Source organism: Triplophysa rosa, unplaced genomic scaffold (genome assembly GCF_024868665.1).
Source record: "Triplophysa rosa unplaced genomic scaffold, Trosa_1v2 scaffold172_ERROPOS46784, whole genome shotgun sequence".
NCBI lineage: Eukaryota > Metazoa > Chordata > Actinopteri > Cypriniformes > Nemacheilidae > Triplophysa > Triplophysa rosa.
The window spans coordinates 18,908-40,355 of record NW_026634177.1 but is presented as its reverse complement, the minus strand read 5'-3'; the positions used below and the strand labels follow the sequence as shown (position 1 = coordinate 40,355).

Here is a 21,448-nt window from a genome sequence, read left to right as displayed (position 1 = left end):
CAATTTTGTATTTACAATTTGTTGCTAGACGGAAGTTTGATGTTTGTTACCTGTACATTTTGCTATTAAATAATAATAAATACTGTAACATTTGAGGGCAGTGATGTATGTGACTAATAAATTGTAAATTAAGTAACAATCCCTGTCTACTAATAAATGTTCCTGCAATGGTTGACTTCCTACAAGTCTGAGAGCACACTTATTGTTTTTTATTGTTCTTTAGTGTAAGGTGGCTAATTTGAGACTACTGGACAGGTTACTTGATCCACATGTGATTGTCTTCTTAATCAATTGGTAATGAGTCCATCCAAAATTTTATTCCTTATACACTTAAATGTACACAGGGTAGATGGGAATTTAAAGGAAGAAACGGGATGAGACAAGCTAATAGGTTAATTTTGTTTATTTTTTATATCACATATTTTTATATTAGAAGCATGCTTAATTACTTTAATGACGTATATATTATACATTATATGATTGAGATAAATTCACAGGTCAGGCAATCTAATTTGTATCAAGAATTACTTAAGTATGATCGGACTTAGAGCTTGCATGAACGAAAATGTGCGGCGCTTCGATATCCATAGAGGTGAAACTTACGTGTAGCTCCTCCCCTCTGGACGTGTAGCTCCTCCTCTGGATGTGATCTGTAGCTCCTCCTCGTTGGATCTGTAGCTCCTCCTCGTTGGATCTGTAGCTCCTCCTCGTTGGACGTCTAACGTCCGCCCATTTGCTCTGCAGCGAGCACCACTTGAAGAATCTTGGCGTTCTATTCGATAGTAATCTGTCATTTGAGAGCCACGTCGCCAACACCTGTAAAATTGCGTTTTTCCATTTTAAGAATATATCCAAACTACGTCATATGCTGTCAATCTCAGATGCAGAGAAGTTAATTCATGCATTCATGACATCAAGACTAGATTACTGTAATGCACTGTTAGGTGGTTGCCCTGCAGGCTTATTACAAAAACTCCAATTGGTCCAAAACGCGGCAGCTCGAGTTCTTANTACATTACTTGCTTTGTTTATTTGCGTATTCATTATTTCTTTAATCACTTATATAACCAATTCTTTCTTTAATCACTTATTCATGCCTTTATTTATTCACGCATAAGATACGTGTCAACATCATAAAAACATGTCCAAACATGATCTCCGGAGAAGAGAGAAAAATGCTCGGTAACCGTACGGGCAAAAGTTCAAGAGTTCAACTCCAGACGTGGGCAATCCCTCACGACGTGGACAGATACTGTCAAAGGCCAAAAGTTCAACACAAAGGGGGGCAGTCCCTCACAATGGGGCGGGTATGGTCAAAGGTCAACGCAAAGGGGGAGGGGCCCTCACAACGTGGGTGGTCCGGAAGTAATTCAACCCCCCCGAAAAGGTCAAAGGTCACCATCAATCATTTTGACACTATGACCCCCATATATACTACTCACGTACAAAAAAGTCACACACTCCAATATTTCGTTGGACCCCCTTTAGCTTTGATTACGGCACACATTCGCTGTGGTATCGTTTCGATAAGCTTCTGCAATGTCCAGAATGTACATTTATTCCCCCGTCCAGAGTTGCATTAATTTTTCGCCAAGATCTTGTATTGATTATGGGAGAGTCGGACCGCTGCGCAAATTCTTCTCCAGCACATCACATTAAGGTGTGGACTCTGTGGTGGCCAATCCATGTGTGAAAATGATGTCTCATTATCCCTGAACCACTCTTTCACGATTTGAGCCCGATGAATCCTGGCATTGTCATCTTGGAATATGCCCGTGCCACCAGGGAAGAAAAAAAAAACTCATTAATGGAACACCAGAGGCCTGATCAGTGTTGGGTGTAACTAGTTACTAAGTAATTCGTTACTGTAATTTAATTACTTTTCCCTTGAAAAAGTAAAGTAAGGGATTACTCTTATTTTTTCTGTAGTTTAATTACAGTTACTTCTGATGTAATTAAACTAAATCCTTTGTGTAATATGTGTGTGCAATATTGGAATTGACATCAAAATTTAAAGTCTAACTTTAAAATCCGTGTTTAATGTATAATTCTCACATTTATAATACTTTGGTCAGTTAATAATACTACTTTATGTCATTATATATTCTTTATTTGAATGAATTAAATAGGCCGTTTCATGTCTATCCTTCAATCACTTAACTAATCAAGGTTGATATAGGATATAGAAAGTAAATAGTAATAAGTAACTAAATACTTATTGGAGAGAGTAATTTGTACAGTAATCTAATTACACTATTGAATATGTAATTAGTAACTAGTAATTAATTACCTTTTCAGAGTAACTTACCCAATACTGGGCCTGATGTATAAATGAGGCGTATGCACAAAATGGGCATAGAAATGTGCGTACGCTGTTTTCCACACACGTATCCGGATTTATTAAAAAAAATAATGGCGTAAATATGTGTAGGCCTACGGATGTGTACGGATGCTCTTGACTGTGCGTATACGCACTCTTTTTCCTTGAGTGAAAAAAGTAATGAGGTAAAAAAAGGATTTTATGCTAGGCTATAGTAAAGGGGGCAGTCGTGGGCCTAATGGTTAGAGAGTCGGACTCGTGACCAGAAGGTTGCCGGATCGATTCCCAGGGCCGGTGGGTAACGACTGAGGTGCCCTTGAGCAAGGCACCTTACCCCTACTTGCTCCCCGGGTGCTGCAGTGATAGCTGCCCACTGCTCCGGGTGTACGTGTGTTCACGACTTGCTGTGCGTGTGTTCACTACTCTCTGGATGGGTTAAAAGCAGAGGTCACATTTGGGTCACCATATCTGACTAATAGGTCACTTTCACTTTAGTATTGCTTTGGTGCTAATAAATAAATGTTTAAGGATCGGCTGTTTCTGATTTCCGAGGCAATTTCTATAATTATTGTCATTGTGCACTGTCTTTTATTTCAACCCGTTGTTTCAACCAATAAGAAAACATAAAAAATGTTATCAACAAAAGCCATCCTAAAACTGCAGCAGCATGACATGGTTTATTCCTGTTTAATGCTGCTCAAGTATGCCATATTTACACCAATGCTATATAATGTGATAGATTAATGTAATTTGAAGAGTATACAATAAATATAAATTATAAAAAAGACAAAAACAAAGTTTAAGGCTGATGATCGTGTCTTTGAGTTGAGTTAGAGGAGTACATCACGTCATATAAACAACAGGCATGCAAGATTTAAACAATGTTATTATTGCTCTTGATATTAATCATTATGGTTCATGTCAAATAATACATTAAAATTTGCGTGTCATATTCTTTTAGACTATGCAGACAAAGTATTTATGGGTTATTATGCTCTGGTTTAAATATATATATAATCTTTATTGTATTGGTTGGCCGCCTGCCCTGGACACAAAACGCTTTGCGAGTCTGTTGCCTTGCGTGCATGGAAGCAACGGGAGATTTTTATCAGACGCACGCACATCAAAACAACATTTAATTTGTTCATTGAGTTTTCGTGGTGAAAATATATTTTATTCGTTTGTTATATGTTTTATATTTTGTCAATATAGAAATATCAATAAGATGTAGTCAAGGCCGGACTTACCATTGGCCTTGACTGGGCACCAGCCCAGGGGCCCCGCCTGCTCTCGTTCATTTGATTTGTTTAGTTATATGCCAGTCATTTTATTTTTCATTTAAACTTTGTGCATTGGCCTACCAATGTTCAATAGCACTGCCTTATGTAAGGAATGATGTCGTTTAATTGGCTAAACGTTCCGTCAGTCATGTTGGCGTTTCCTGGTTGGTTATTTGTGGATTCTATCCATCATGTTTACCTCAGTTGAAACCTGTCTGCTCATTAAGACGCTAGTTCTAATGGCTGACAAGCGCAATCGCAGTGCCGCGCTTAAAGAAAACCAAAAACGGAGAGACAAGAACGCAAAAGAACAGCATTTAGAAAATAATGATTCTTTACACCCATGGCACCACACTTTGATCTTTAGGCAGAGAATCCGGAGCATACCTGTCACCATCTCCCGCCAGGCCGCCACCCTCCGGTTTTATTTGAGTTATTTCTGCTTTGAAACTCGCGGACCGACAGGAGCCGGAACGCGTTCACTGGGTGGCTCTGTGGCTTGAGCCGCTGCCCATTTGCCCTCACAGGCTGGCGCCCTTTGGTAGACGAAGTAGAGTAAAGAGGATTCACATCCCCGCGAAAAACTTTCTCTGAATATACCGCTATATGATTCCACTCCGCGTTTTCCATTTGACGCTCGCTCCTCACAGTCTGTGGCCGCTCACTGAACACGACAGATCGGTTCATCGACAGGTAGATGCAGTAGAGTCTACTAGCTGTTGTTGTTGTTACACTTTCTTTGCTTTTACAAAAAACGTGTTATGAAAAGTGTTCTGAAGACATCTCTGAATAACAACTAATATAGAGTTTATTTCTAATATTTCCCGTTCTGTGACCATAAGCGGTTCTTGTAAATAATATGCAAACACTGTTAAATCCATCCATGTAAATAAAAAATGAAAACTTTCTGCTAACTAATAAACAAAGTTAAAACAACCGAACTACGGGAAGCGTGAAGGGACAAACTGCTCGTGCTTTTCAATTATTTCATTTCTGACGTTGAGATATCTGGCAAAATGTAAAATTAAGATGATACCTTGCAGATATACCATTCATGGATTCATGGCCTGTGAGCTGCATTAAACAGTCTCTTAGATTTACATTTAAGAATTTGACATGAAAATGGTGTTATGTTAGTCATAAAGTAATTAAAAGATTTAACTAGACTTTACAAAACTATGGACCAATCTCATTATTATGAAACTATTTAAGCCACAATAAAACGTTTCATCTCATTATATGAATACAATTTTAATGTGCATTTCAAACTCATAGATCTGTCATATGCTTTACTGATGGAATTGCAATAGAATACTAATATATTTTTAACACTTTACACCGTTGCATTTGTTAACATTAGTTAAGCATTAGATTACATGTCTGCATTTGTTAATCTTTATTTTCAGTATTTACTAATATTTTTTTAAAACATTGAACATGCACCATGAACTAACATGAACAATTGTATTTGGCATTAACTAACAATAAACAAGATTAATAAATGCTGACTGTATTGTTCATTGTTGGTTTCATATTAATGCAGGGGTTCACAAATTTTAGATATGAGAAGTATAATCTCTCAAGATCCTCCAGAAATACAGGCAAAACACACACATTTGTTCCTTTTTAGTAGTTTTCTTATTATGAATCAATAAATTGAATTTTAATATACATAATGGTAGGGCTGTATGATTATGTCAAAAACTGTAGTCCCCTTGATATTGTAGTGTTGATTATTAATGTTGATTGGATTTTACATTTAAGTATGTTTGAAACTTCCTACACGCTATAAATGCACCACTTGTGGCTCCCACTGTCAAAACAAGCATTATAAACGTGTAAACCAATGAACAAGTGTCATTGTTGGTCATTGGAGAAAAAAACATTTACTAATGCTAACAAACATATGATTTTAAATAGTACGGGGGCCCCGAAAACAACTCAAGCCCAGGGGCCCCCATCCTCCTAAGTCCGGCCCTGGATGTAGTGTGATTTCATTACATGGTCGATCTGTAGTCACGATTTAGCCCTAAATCGGATGGGCTGTTTATTTATTGAAATGCAATTACAAACTCCACCACTAGATGGATGAGACATGGTAGCAAGTTGTCACTCCTCAGATAACGCGACACCGCTGCAGAATTAAGGCAAACGAAAAATAAAATATCGGCCCAAAAACTAAATTTCCGTTTGGTGAACTAAACGAAAAAATGAGAAACTAGTCATTTTTCAATTTCTCGTTATGTGATTTCAAATAGGATATCAAATGAATAAAACGTACACGGACCAACTAGAGACATGGTAAAGTTGTACTCTATACGTGTATCGTAAACCATTGAAATATGTTAAGAAATTTAAGCTTGATTGTGCTTTTAATGCCGAAAAAGCGCAGCTGTCGCATTTGGTTCAGTGGGCTTTTAGTGCACTGTTGCCCTCACCAATATGGCGGCGCCATTGACGTATCGCAGCAGCGGAGCAAAGCGGCCAATGCGGCGTCTAGTTATATATACAGTATATACAGTTAGGGCCATAAATATTTGGACAGAGGCACATTTTTTGTTATTTTAGCTGTGTATCAATATGTTTTCGAGTTACAGTTTTATAATAGATATTGTCTTAAAATGCACACTCTCATCTTTATTTAGTGTATTCACATCCAGATTAGCTGAAGGATTTAGGAATTACAGCTCTTTAATATGAAGCGCCCCCCTTTTTCAAGGGACCAAAAGTAATTGGACAGTTGAATAAAAAGCTGTTTTATTCACAGGTATGGGCTTTTCCTTAAATAATTTTGTCATAAATGAAGCATGTTAAAGGTCTGGAGTTGATTCTACATGTGGTGTTTGCATTTGGAAGCTGTTGCTGTGAACCCACATCATGGGGTTCAGGGAGATCGCCATGCAAGTGAAACAGACCATAGTTAGATTTCAAAAACACTACAAATCCGTCAAAAAGATGCCAGGAACATTAAGAGCGGCCAAATCAACAATTTGGGACATTCTGGGGGAAAAAAACACACCTCTGAGCTCAGTAACAAAACAATCCTAGGTGTCCATATGAGATAAAAGTGGTGGAAGATGACATTATCCTCTCCATGATGAAGAAAAACACCTTTACAATGTCCGGACAAGTGAAGAACACTCTCCAAGAGGTAAATATGTCAATGTTTGTCAATCAAAACAATAAAGAGAATGCAAGGAAAAAATAGAGAGGGGTGCAAAAGCCTCAAGAATAGGATGGGTAGATTAGACTTCTGAAATAGCCGAACAAGCTCTAGAAAGCATTTTTTTGGAGAGATCAAATTAATTTCAGCCTGCATAAGACTAAAAAGAATAAAAGATATGGAGAAGGCTTGGAATATCTCATGATATGAGCATACAACATCTTCAGTAAAATAGTGTTCAGGCAGTGTGATTCCATTTCCATGCATGACGTCCTCAGGCACTGGGTCGCTGGTGTTTTTTTGGTGATGTAACAGAAGACAGAAGCATCCGGATTAATTCTTCACTTGTCTGGAAGTTGTGAAGATGTTTTTCTTTATCATGGAGAGGATAATGTCATCATCCACCACTTTGATCTCATATGGACACCTAGGATTGTTTTGTTACTGAGCTCAGCGGTGTGTTTTTTTCCCCCAGAATGTCCCAAATTGTTGATTTGGCCGCTCTTAATGTTCCTGGCATCTTTCTGACGGATGTGTAGTGTTTTTAAAATCTAACTATGGTCTGTTTCACTTGCATGGAGATCTCCCTGAACCCCATAATGTGGGTTCACAGCAACAGCGTCCAAATGCAAACACCACATGTACACCACATGTAGAATCAACTGCAGACCTTTAACATGCTTCATTTGTGACAAAATTATTTAAGGAAAAGCCCATACATGTGAATAAAACATCTTTTTATTCAACTGTCCAATTACTTTTGGTCCCTTGAAAAAGGGGGGCGCTTCATATTAAAGAGCTGTAATTCCTAAATCCTTCAGCTAATCTGGATGTGAATACACTCTAAATAAAGCTGGAGTGTGCACTTTAAGACAATATCTATTATAAAACTGTAATTCGAAAACATATTGATACACAGCTAAAATAACAAAAAATGTGCCTCTGTCCAAATATTTATGGCCCTAACTGTATGTCTATACATTTACCTAGTATAGAACGTTTCATCAGACGTGCGTACGCTCGACCCCCCAGTTAACTTCCGGTTTGTGTTGGGTTCTAATAATATAATTATTTATATTTAATTTATGTTAATATTAATATATATTATTATTTTACTGTGTAATAATTGTATTAAATAAACGATTTGTTGAATTTTGTTGTATATTCATTTTATTAAATAAACAATTTGTTGAATGGGTCCTGTATTTTGGTCGCATTTAAACAAACCGTGTGGTTCATTGACATCTAGCGGTTGAGCTTGGTATCGCAGTCTAAATTAAAAATATTGGAGCGACACGGTTCTTCTCGGTTTCTTTTGATTGTTATCAGAAATAATCTACAGGCACTCTATTATTTGTTAATGTACCGGAAGTTAATTTGGGGGTCACAAAAGTGCGCAGTAACGTTTGTTTATGTTGTTAAGATGAAAACGTCTCTATATTACATTTATGCATTTGGCAGACACTTTTATCCAAAGCGACTTCCATTGCATTATCCTATACATTTTTTTTTCTAAGTATGTGCAATACCCTGTGATCGAACCCACGACCATGGCGTTGTTAGCGCCATATTCAAACCACTAAGCTACAGTATATAATAGGGCTGTGTACATATCGCGATAGATTAGCCACGATACAATATATTGCTATGTATTTCGATACGATACACATTTGCGATATATTGCAATACTATAGAAAATAGAAAATGTAAAAAGTAGAGCTAGAAATACAACATGCTGTGCACCACCGGGGGATTTCTGTAAGGATAAGTGTAAAAACATCCCTTACCTCTGCAGAGTGGCCATGATGTGTGATGCATGGACCTTTAGATCAGAGGTTTGGGTTCTCAAACTGTGGATTGCGCCCCTCAAGTGGGTAGCACAGGGGAATAAGGTGGGTCACGCAAGTCACTTGGCTGTTGTGGTGCATTACAGTTAAAACAATGAACATGGGCACTGGCAGTATAAAACCCCTGCTTCATCCATGCTGTAAATGTGCTGGTGTCACATCTGTGAAAGCACAATAAATGGCATTGTTACTTTTCTTAATAAACTTTTTGTCTAATGCACAGCAGTAGCCAAGTGACTTGTGTCATGACTTGCGAAGCCTACAAACAGCATTATTTTATATAACTCATTACTACTTATTTTGAAAACCAAAGCACACCCACACATCAGCTCTGAGAGCTCCAAGCGTTCTTATATTTTCACCATGCTCGCTTCCACTTACTTTTGGCCGTATGTATATGACGTTACATACGATTTTTTTTAAAATATCGGTAGTAGAGATATCACTATCGATACACTATTGAAAAAAAAATTGCAATAGTTACATGTCGATATTTTTGCACAGCCCTAATATATAAGGTGGTATAGTATAGTTCTCAATCAGCTTCAAACCATGTTTTTTAAAATAATATACACGTTCATAATTACCTAGATATCTACATACTATTTGAATGATCATGACAGAAAGACTGTAATTACTGTATTTTAACAGTCAGCACCTGAAGTGCAGGTTCAACCAGAGGAGATGATTTATAATTTCGAAGCTTTAAAGTCACCATGAAATCAAACAGGAAAGTGTTTTACACAGTGTTGCAGTGATTATTATAAATTATTTATCCGTGGACACCTTTTTTTTATTCATTTGCACTTGTAATCTTTAATCAAAAACGTTAAGCTCCTCTCCTCCTCTCAACAACAACTCTTCACCACATGATGTAAGCAACAAAAAAAGGTAGGACCAATACTGACTGTCCAATGGCCAGGCATTTTTAGCTCTCCCCTCCAGGCCCAACTTACAACAAACCAATCAAAAAGGGAAGGGCAAAATAAAGCCCCGCCCTATATTTTTTCTAATTTCAGTAGCCGTTTCATTTGGATATACGTCATGACATGGAAAAGAAGTCAATCGCAACTTCCGTATCACAATGACTTTAATATATCGGCTTGATTTTATTATCAGGCCACTACCGATATCATTAAAAATGACCATTTATCGGCCTATACTGTCACTGATACTTTATTCACTAAACTTGATTGTTTACGTTAACAAAACTCAGAAGTGCTTTTTTACAGTGTAGTCATGCAATTTGAATGATTTAGTTTCTAAGTCATTCAGTCTTGTAGTTTGGCATAGTTTGGCTTTGATTTTTTTTCTCTGGTCTTTTACCAGGTCACTGTGTTTATGTAAACTCTGGCACACTGCTCAAATGGCAAAGCCCTGCTATTTTTTCCATCAGGAAAGTCTGACTAGTATTTCCCTTTTCCCTTAATGCAGGCATATTTCACAAAACGCACACATTCAGTCTCCCTCTACCTCTCTATATACGATTTGCGCCATGCTTTCAACAGTATTTCTTATTTTGGCCACCTGGGGGCAGTTTTGAAATTTGGTAGGAGGAAACTGGTGCTAACCTCCTAGTGCCACTTTCTTTAATATTTTAACATAAAGCAATGACATTCATACAATTTAAGTATCTTAACTGCTTGCCGTAAGTCCTGCTAAACAGTCATACATATGTATACAGTATGATGATATTATATTTTATATTATGGGACCCAGCATTCTCTTGTTTAGCAGGATGGACAGAATGCTAAAGGTTATAGATATGAGTGGATGTTGCAATGTTACTTACATGGTTTAAGTGCTCAGCAGCCCCTATTTAAAACAGTCAGAAATATAATAAGAGTGGCATCACAGTGTAACATGCTGCTCCATGTATTTTGTTGCATGAGATACTATGTTGTTAATACCTTGAGAAGTCTGAAGCTCACTGTACACAGTGTCTGTGCCTTTTCTCAGAAGAACTAAAACAAAAGAGCAATTGATATTTATTTTATAGCTACGGGTTTTTAAAACGTGTATAAAATAACAGCATTTTCAATCCCAAAGGGAGGTCATTCCCAAAAAAATCTGATGTAAAGTCTTAAATGCACAATGTAATTCTGGATGAGATAAGTGCTGTAAATTTCTTCTGGAGAAATGCAATTAGCTCGGCCCTTCCTGTTTATAAAATGTCTCTGTATAAAATAACCCCTGTAATTAAAACCCAAGGCATTTGATAATTCTGCTGATTAGACCCCACCCAAAAGTGACTCTTATTTGACCAGCTCATGCATGGCAGGAAATCATAATCTTTCTCTTAAAAGGGCAAAAGGGATGAGAGAGAAAGAGAACTTGCTTCGTGCAGGATCTAGATGCTGGGGATGAACCACCTCTGTGTACTCCACATCGCCTTCATTCGGTGACCCTGCAATTTCTTGATCAGCAACATCTAGTAAACACAAAGATTGAATCTTTTTATTGTATTCGATTAATACAATGATTTTGATTATATTATATGATTGGGGAACACTTAGGAACTTTCATTCAAGTAACGACTTACCTAGGGGTCTTTCACTCCAAACACTCTCTTTGTCTTTGACCCTCACTGAAACACACAGCAAAAACAGTGTATCAGCCTACAAACTCGTCTGAATTCAAGTCGCTTAAGTACATAAACTCATCTCAAACCATTGAAGGTGTAGCTGAATATTGTGATTCCTTATTAAATCTGTAGATGGTCACTATGTTAAATACACACTGTTAGATTAATCAGTTTAGTGACATCTCTATAAACTAACAGTGACACATTATATTGTGTCTATTTTTTTCTTCTTTAATAGCAATTCCTGAATACGTGGGGTCTATTCAGACATTGGATCTCAAGTAAGCAGTTTAGCCTGGACAAGGGTCATTGTGCCGATAAATGTATTAGCATGATATTGTTATGTACTAATTTCAAGAAAAATATTTCAAGAAAACAATTGTATATTAAGGAATCTATTTACAAGATCAGAAACATGAATAGTCCAAACATGTTAAAATACACAAAAATAGGAGGACATTTAAATGAAGTTCGACAAACAAATTCCGAAAGGATATGTTTCAAAAAGCATTTTATTAGCCTTTAAGTGCCGATTAAATGTATTTTTTCTGCCAACCAGAATATATAGACACATCATCTTATGGATTATTGTATTTTACAGTACATGAAGCTTTAACACAGATGTCTTTAGTTTACAATCAAACAAACAATGGACATGAATTAGCAAACACATAGCAATGGAAGCAAAAATACTATGCAAGCAAACCAGCGGAGAATAAGTAACAGCAGTAAACAGATGATTTAGACATTATGACAAGAAAGCTTTACAGTGCGTACATATTAGTACAGACAACAGAGACATAAGAGAAACAAGTATAGAAATAAGAAAAAGAAATAAAAAATTGGAAAATTATAATGCTTGGTATTATTGCAAAATTTTCAGTAAGGTGTACATTGACAAAACTAAATGATAATAATTGTCTGTATAGGTTTGTAATCAAGTTGTTTTACTTATAGTACTATGAAGTGTGTGTTTAATTTTTTCATAAGATATATTAGCAATATTAGCTGTAAAAAAAGAATTCATTGAAGATTGTAATCATTTTCTGAATAGAAATTGATGTAATATCAAATTTAAACCATTTCAAACAATGGACAGGTATCAGAAATACTTTACCTGTCATTTCATCTGAAAGCTTGTGCCTTTCTCAGTGTTTTATGTGAAGACAATGTATCAAATACGATACTTTACTGCGAGTCAATTAGCATGATAGATATCAACTGGACACTCAATTCCATCTTGGTAATGGACCAAATAAAGGTAATGTAAATATAAAAACAAGGAAATTTTTAATGTACAGAATTTGCAATAATACCAAAACATGATATGTACGTTAGCATTACTAACTGAGACGAAATGAAAGAGTCTATATGACTGTAGTCGTACCGTCTACCTATAGCCTATAAACTAATGCAGTCTTCCGTTGAGTGATTTGTTCAGACTGTAGAATCTGCAGGTAGCATGGATGACCAGAACGGATTTATTGAAAGTATAAATGCGGTGAATGGCGACTGGACAAACAGATAGACAAAAATATGACTACCTTTGTCAGCGCTATAATGAGTATCATTGGTGAGATTCAGGGTTAAAATCTCATCTGATTTAGGGCTTGCAGGCTTTCTGAGAAATGGCAAGAGAAAAATCATCAACTGGAAAAAAGATTCTGTTAGTTTTATACTATTAATGTATTTATTACAGATTCTGGTGGTCTTGCCTGTCTATAAGTATAATAAAAACTTTCATTAATTCAGAATTGATTTGTGTGTTTAGGGACCACCACATAACTTCTACAGGCATGGTCGGAAAAGTGTAGTCCTAACTAATAACAGAAACTCGCTAAGGACTTGATCTCAATACCAAATTAACCAACAAACTCACACTGATAGTTTGGCAGCCATCTCTCTTTTACCTGTCACAGAGAGAAAAGATGAATAGTTCACAGATCAAGCCCGTGTGCAATTTGTGATGCAGGGGGACTGTAGGTCTCTCTACCTTGCTTGGCCTTGTAGCGCATCATGAAGAAAAGGACCAGCAGGGCTACTAACAGCATGCTGAATGTAGCAATCAAGGCCTTTTTCCACATTGCCAGGCCCACTAGTGTAATAAAATGATAATAAAAATCACATTATTAAATAGTTCAATTCGATTTCAACGCAAACTTATTTGCACTTTATGTATCGCTTTTCACAATTTTCCATTGTTGCAAAGCAAAAAATGCATTGCAGAACAAATGGTAGATAAAATATAGTTATTGTGTAGTAAAAACACTACAAATATAGTCTTCTTCATATAGGCAAATTTGTGAAAGATACATATACCTAGACAAAAATATTTAGGGCGAGAAAACTGAACTACATCAAGATATAAACAAAAAAGTTCATTTTCCTTGTTTAGAATATTTTTACATCACAATAAAAGAAAAGTCTGTAATAATACAGTATGAGCTCATAAACTGTCGATTTAATAATTAACTACAAAAATGCGATCCTGATCTCAAAGGAATTCGTAACTACTTTACGAGGTGGCTAATTCGTGTCACGATGTGAATCAATTGTTTAACTCTCACTGGCGCGAAAGTAGATTGTACTACAACCGAGACTGTACCAACTCATGCGAATTAGGCAGCCTCGTACAATATTTACAAATAGCTGTGAGATTGTGTCGAAAATGAAGATATAATATATCGTGTAACAATGTTGGACATCCATAATCATTTAATTTTAGCTAGAGTTACCCAATTTATAGAATGGACATCTTGAAAAGCCAGTTGTCACGATCCCAGTCTGTGGGTGGCAAAACACTCAGCAAAATCACTGCTTATTATCAGGAAACGCTATTCTGCTCAACATTTCAGTGTCCAGGAACACCTGATTCCTTTGTAAGTCGTAGGGAAGTCGTAAGCATCACCGTCGAGTCCAGTTGCTTGTAATTTCAGCAAATAATTGCGTGTTTTAGTCCCGGTTTCTTTGTTTCTACTTTTCTCCTCAGCCATTTTTCTGGGTGTTTTGCCACCCAGGGGAGCATGTCTGACATGTTCACGTGGGAAAGTGACATCAATGCATACGCTCTATTGGTTCATGTATGTTTCGGATTACGTTTGCCCCTTGTTTCTTTTATTGTTTTGTACTTTGTGTTTTTGTTTATAGAAATCCACTGCACTTGGATCCGCTTCCTGCCTAGATTCCATTTTGTTACACCAGTTTTAGTATTTTTCTAGAGAGCTTTAAAGAAAACTGGAGCTGACCTTTAAAAGTGATGGGGTCACTCTGGCTTGTTTCTTCAGCTTGGTTAAACGCCTCGCAGTAGTACGTTCCACTGTGCTGTCTGTTCACTTCTGTCAGTATGTATGCGGACAAATTACTTGTAACTGTGGCGGTATGAAGATGTGAGTTACTGCTGTTATAAAACCTAAAACTTATGGGTGGAGAGCCTTTCGGAATGCCACATATCAAAGTAATGTTATCACCCTCTTTGATGTTCCCTGGTACTGGAAGAACTGTGAGTAAGGGCTTCCCTACTGGAACTGAACATAAGAGAACAAGCCAACAATTAACTCGTGAAGAAACAAATGAACGTCATGAAATCAGATGTTCGGCCATTGTTTTTTGCCAAAACCCAAGTGTCTGAACCCTTGAAATGACATTAAAGATCATATGTATATATTTATAATGTTACAGTGAGCGCCTTTATAATCATCTTACCTATTACAGATGCATTAAGCCTTTCACTCATTTTGGGTGGGCCGTTATTCTTTGCTTCACACCAGTAACTACTGATTTCTGCGGGAGTTGATACTGTGGCCAAAAAGGAAGCCTCATCGTGATGGCTGGACACCTTGGTCCAGTTTAGATTGAAGTGGTTCCTCTTTAGGTTGTAAAATATGGGCAGACTTCCATTGTCAGAATGGCAATAGATCCTAAATGGCTTACCCACAATAACGGGACCATCTACTGTGATCTTAGGCTTGGATACAAAAACTGTGAAAAATATGTAATAAGTTATTCATTCAAATAAAATGATTCTCTTTAGCTTCCAATTTTACACTAAACATATGTTTTCTAATTCACTGCAAAAGCCCCATCTTAAATGGAATGTGGACTGTTAAAATGTGCTTTTACACAAACTGCATAAATGAATTAATACAGCAATTACAATATCAGAAAGTTTTATGACATTAATGTTTTTTAATCTTATGAAAGCAGTAAACAAACAAATTAATGAAAATGATCTTTTTTTTAAATAAACTTAAATAAAGAATGCAAATCAGGATGTGCAAAGACAGCTGTAGACAGAAAGACATTTGCCCACCTTTTGCTTCAAACACCAAACTCCAACTCTTCTTACTAATCACATTCGCTTCAGCCTTGCACGTGTATTTTCCATTGGTCTCTTTGCTTGCAGTGACACTGTAACTGCCCTCCCTGATAAGAAGTGCATCGTCTCTGAAAATTGAGTACTTTATTTCATCTCTTTGGATTCTTTCTGAGGCAAAGCTGTTGACTTGACAGGTGACGATGAAGTATTCTCCCTCAAACACCTGAGCTGGGCTTATGCTCAGAACTGGCACTGAGAAAAGTTCTGAGACAAAAATACAAAAAGTTATCTTATTATCAAACAAACACAAACTTTCAGGTGCTTTAACAATGCGATACATCAGGAGTGACATGAATATGAAAATTCTGTCATAAATTATTCATGCCATTGCAAACCCGTATGTAAAATGCAACACGAAATATGTTTAAAAGTTCACACTTCTCTTTGTCATACAATGAAAGCAAAAAGTGTTTTAAAACAAGTTTTTAGATTACAATTTAGATGCTGAAAATCTGACCAGATCACAATTGCAACCAACGGCTCCCTCCACCCCTCCCTTTTCAAAGCACATCTAAGATGTTATCGCGTTTCCGTGTCTTTTCTGAAGGAGATATCAAAACGCGCTCTGTAGAGCTGTAGAGTTTATCCGTTTGGGGCTGCAGTAGTATGTAGATAGAAATAGCTAATTGTAAAGTAATAAAAACCTAACGCTTTATTATGCAAGGTCTTTTTACACCTCTGAAGACGTATTTATGTACAGTATATAATATTGCATTTCTGTCAATAGATCCTCCAAAAAATGACACACAGCAACTTTAAGACTAGTCCTAGACTAAAATAAATCTTAGAGCTTTCTAAACTTTTACGCAGCTTGCACTGACACATCTTAAAATACATCTGTGCCATTGTTTTGTCATGCACACAAGTAATGTTTTTTTGTCAGGCAAGTATGTAAAAACGACTTAATATTTACTAAGGCCTAGTCCTGGCTTTATCTAATCCCTGTCCCGGAAACCGTCCCCGTGTGTCCCCTGTCAGAAAGGATTTGCGATAACAACCGTCTACATGTACATGATCTCTTTTTTAGAACCCTTCCACACACACACACACACTGATAAACAATCTCTCACCTTGTACGGTTATGTTCACAGTGGAAGACTTGTGAATAACACCCATTTGTGAAATGCACTCATATTCCCCAGAGTCATTAGCCTTGGCATGCATGCTGTATTCATTTTTCGTCATGTTTGTGAGTGTGGTTGGTCCACGAACGAGAATGATTCTGAGTTCTGAATTTTGCTGCTGAAGCATGTCCACAGTGCAGCTGAAGCTTATGGTGTCGCCCTCAATAACATCTGTTGATGGATGTACTGTGATAACAGGTTTGATCTCCAACTCTGAATAGGAACAAAATTGAATTGGTTTTAACTTCCTTCCTCAGTGAGCAAAACACTTATGACGAAAGTACATTTGACATACCTTGAATGTTAACCTTGATCAAATTGCTGTTGTCAGAAAATGCAATTGTGCTACCCAGGTTGATAGAATACTGGCAAAACAAATTCCCAGTTCCCCCAGGAAGAGACAGCTTCTGCTCAATTCGGTGCTCACGGGTGGCCTCGCTGTAAAGTTCCTCAGATGCATTTTTAAAGAAGAATGTCAGCGAACCGATTTCACCCTCTGCTGAACAGGTAGCAGTTAAATCATCTCCTTCTGTTAGCCTTATTTTATCCACAGTTAGCACTGGTGTCTGTAGACCTGCAGGCACATCAATCAGAATTAGGATTTGGAGATGTTGTCTCAGAAACCGGTACAAGCTGAGAAGGGTGTATCTTACCTTTGACTGTTAGATCTTTAATACTGCTCTCCTTGTTTTGTTTCTCAATGACCACGGCACATCTGTACCTCCCAGAGTGACCCACTCTGGAGTCTGTTATGAGGTAGAGGTGATCCGTAGCACTGGTTTTTAATGGCTTGTTGTAATCTTTGTAGAATATGTATGTGTAGTTGGGGTGAGACCCTTGGCTGTAGCTGATCTCTGCCCGGCAAGTGAGTGTAACATTTGTACCCCTTTGAACTTCACTACTAGGATCAATAAGGAGTTCCACATTTTTTATGATGAAGTCTGGTGGAAAAGAAAATGTTATCAGTCAAAATGGGTAGTGGAGTCTTCAACAGAGACGGCACAAAGCAACAGCGCCTCTAGAATTACACAAATGTACAGATTGCTCATATGTATCAACAACTCACTCTTTGAACTAACTTACAAGTGACTTGTTCTTACTCTAGCACCATTGTGGTTCACTGCTAGATAGCAAACAGGCAGGGCAGCCTTATCTGTCCCCAGTACCCAAGCGGTATCATTAAGGTATAAAATTTGGGACAGGAAGGAAAACAGTTCGATTTTAAGAGCTTCGTTTACTGTTCACACCCATTTACTCAATTCCCTGAGTGACAGCAGGGCAATTCCATTCAAATGTCAACCTTAAGATAAAACATCAAGGTTTTACCAAAGGTTTTCACCATACTGAAAAGCTTTTTTTTGTCTTTTAAAGCATGGTTTTCCATAGTCAGAAAGTGAATTGTCACATCCACAAAGGAACTGTCACATTCATAACAGTGCATTTTCTTCATAAATGGGCACATGAAAATTGAAACATAGTAACTATTTTATTTTATGTTCTATAAGGACTCTGAGCCATCCCGTCTCCATTTGTTGGGTGTAGCTTCTTGTTTACATTTTAATTCACAGAAATCCTACAAAGTATGTCGTCTCTTAAAGGGATACTCCACCCAAAAATGAAAATTCTGTCATGAATTATTCAAGCTCAAGTTGTTCCAAAGCTCTATAAATTGAACACAAAGAACAATGTTAGCAACTGAGATTTCTGGGGTAGTCAAAAAATGGTAGTCAAAGATGCCTCAGAACTGTTTGTATTCCTAAATTCTTCTAAATATCTTTCTTTCTTTGTATAACCAAACAAAGAAATGTATACAGTTTTGGAACAACTTGAGGATGAGTAATTCATGACAGAATTTTCATTTTTGAGCGGACTATCCCTTTAAAAACATGCATCCTTTTTTTGTCACATCCATAACGCATTACATTTTCCCTCTTTTAAAATGGAAAATGTGACATAGACTGACATTTTTCTGATGTCTGGACTCTGTTAATGCTGGTAATACATTGTCTGAGAGTTTATATTTCAAGTCTTGATTAAAAATGTCACATTACGCTGGAACTGCCCAGCAGCGTAACATGCTACACTTAACCTAAAAGTGTTGTTAAGTGTAAAGTTAAATGTAAAGTATTGTACGTGTAGCATAGCCTAAAATGAACTTAGAAACTACATGGAATATTTGTGGTTTTAAAAACTGGTCAAAAAACGATCCAGCACCTAGGCTACATTATGCATTCAAAGTAATTTTGTTAACTATGACATGGATGTTTTAGCATCATCAAATCCAAACTGACAATATTAATGTGCATAACTGCCACAATTTATATTGCAAACAAATCTGACAATTGCTCTGTAGAGAAAGAAGCCATGTGCGTACTATTACGTCTACACATCCATAAAATAACAGTGCCAGTACTTCGTTACAGATACAGTTACTGTCTTAGTGTAACTAAAACTATCAATTAAAATCAAATAAAATAAAGACCCAAATAATATTTGAAAATTATGAAAATGACAAATTTTGATGCGCTGACAATAAAAATGCATGAATGCATGCATGTGACAAAAGCAAGGTTTTCCATCTTTGCTTGCCAGATGTACAGTAAGAGTATCATCTCAAAAGAGAAGAATGTCACATGACTGACCTTACAGTATTACTCATATTACTCACTCCTAAACCAGGACATGTGACGTGTTGTTAAAAACAAATCGCATCCCACATCCAACATCCCCCAAAGTGTAACAATATAATGTACAAATATACATTTATTTATTTTTATTTTTTAAGGATTTCTGGTTAATACATAATATCGAAATGTCCAGAATTTCTCTTTTAGGTACATAAGCAGTCAAACACATTAATATACAGCTGTGGCCTAATATGCTGTTTAACTCTGATGTTTTTAAACTAAATGACTTTGTAGTGAGTAAACTTTAAAATGAGCAGCATACAGACCTGCGTGGGCTTCCTCTGCTGATGTCATTGAAGAGAATGATTTGTTTGAAAAGAAAAGAGGCACAAATCAAGATAAATCCAAATCACTATCGACATGAAGCAGCATTGAATAACTAGAAGTCAAAGGTGTGTCCTTACAGGTGATGAGGAATAAGAGGAGGAGGAAGGTGCCCATCCTTAGAGAGGGCTGGATCTTCACCTGCATGACCGCGCACAAAACTCAGTGTGCGTCTCACTGTGCGACAAAATGTAACGTAGTGAGGCTGAAGGGAGGAGCTGCATATGTGGGGCTTCACCTCGGCTTGGTTATCACTTCACACAGCTTTTGAACTCCACATTTCACAGGAAGCGAGTGTTGCTTCCTGAGGAAGTGAGGACTGCAGCTGGAATGTTCACTCGGGCTGGATTTGTGATTGTCTGATGAGTTCTAGCTGGGTGGTGCAGAGGTGAACGTGTCAGTACTCTTCAGGTAAACACGATGACTTTTTTGTGGTGATGAACCACTAGAGCTTCACATGAGACGGAAAACAAGTATGTAAATCAAATGAATAAATAAATAATGCAATTACTTCAGAATTTTGCTCATTTTTCAGCCTGCATGATGATCGTTTTTTTCTTCACTTCATGACAATTGTGGATCAACAGGAAGCAAAAGTGCTTTCAAAAGAACAAAAGCAGCTTCATTTGCATTTAAAATAAAAAGGAACTGTATCATGACAAAGACCTTTGCTTTTGTTTAGCAAAAAACAAAATATTTTTAAACAATGATGTAACATTTCTCAGCAATGAGAAAATAGATTGTAAAACAGATTCAGTGAGACTCATTGTGATTGAATGCTTTAAATGTTTTAAATTATAAGACCGTCTTTGAAATCAATTGAGAACATTAGGTTTAAAAAGAAACTATACGTTCTTCAGTGGATGTGGCGAGAGAAATAAACGTGATGTTGAGGAGCACAGTAACAAAGATCATGTCGGTGGCACTATAAAAGCAGGTAGTGTAACATCCTCACGTTATTGCACAGGGGGCGAACATTTCAACTAAAGAAGTTGCTTTGGCATTATTGTCAGATGACTGTGACTGTGTTTGTAAAGCCTTGTTCACACTTCCCCAACATTTCACACCGTCAGTGTTAGTCCGCCCCAACAAACACCAATTAGCCTTACCCAACAACACAAAAAACTGTGACTCCCTCTAGTGGAGGAACTAAAGCCTTTGTCTGTGAGCTGAAGTAGTTGATGATCAGAAATGGCTGAAACGTGCGTGCTACCTCAGAATGACATATGAAAAGTTTTCTAAACTAGAACTTCTCGGTACACAAGGCACATGCATATTAGTAGGCCACAATAGACAAATATACGTACATTGGCTAAAAAATCTAATGGGCTACGGCCACAGATTTCATTGGCTTATACAGTATTTGGTAAACGGTTTGACTGGTTGAAATTATTTGACATATTTTTGCCATGAGGGCATCATCTCTAGATGATGTAAGAAAATACTTACAAATATACAATAGGGTTCCAGTACTTCCTGCTTGGAGCCCTGATGACAAAGAAAATATTTTCAAAATGAATCCCTCACAAATAAGATCGCAAACATTAATAGCAATGTGTGTACTTGTGTCTAAATCCGAATCTGTCTAAATGTTTTTTTTAATTGGCTCATGCTATTTTTGTTTTCATGCCAGAGACAAATTTGTTTTTCACTTTAACTCATTTCATTTCACTAATATGGTAATTTGAAGTAATTAACAGGGTACACTTACAGGGTATACTTCATCTCTTCAGAAACAAGCTCA

General features: G+C 36.9%; 1 protein-coding gene across 4 annotated transcripts; it reads right to left on the bottom strand.

Annotated features, from left to right (window-relative positions):
* Nucleotides 1-318: 318 nt before the first annotated feature.
* pecam1b (platelet and endothelial cell adhesion molecule 1b) lies at nt 319-19,931 on the bottom strand. Of its 4 annotated transcripts, none has more exons than XM_057327088.1 (16): nt 19,785-19,931; nt 19,647-19,664; nt 17,347-17,634; nt 16,989-17,267; nt 16,640-16,906; nt 15,504-15,773; nt 14,897-15,172; nt 14,440-14,718; nt 13,188-13,289; nt 13,074-13,104; nt 12,739-12,815; nt 11,153-11,197; nt 10,949-11,041; nt 10,521-10,574; nt 10,403-10,425; nt 319-816 (listed from the first exon to the last, which is right to left on the bottom strand). In XM_057327088.1, the coding sequence occupies exons 1-16, from the start codon at nt 19,849-19,851 to the stop codon at nt 529-531; spliced, it is 2,457 nt and encodes an 818-aa protein (XP_057183071.1). In that variant the 5' UTR covers nt 19,852-19,931; the 3' UTR covers nt 319-528. The 4 variants fall into 4 exon arrangements, with proteins under 4 accessions (XP_057183071.1, XP_057183072.1, XP_057183073.1 ...); XM_057327090.1 differs by lacking the exon at nt 319-816 and adding an exon at nt 1,608-1,761; XM_057327091.1 differs by lacking the exon at nt 319-816 and adding an exon at nt 6,823-8,771.
* Between the last annotated feature and the right edge of the window lie 1,517 nt (nt 19,932-21,448).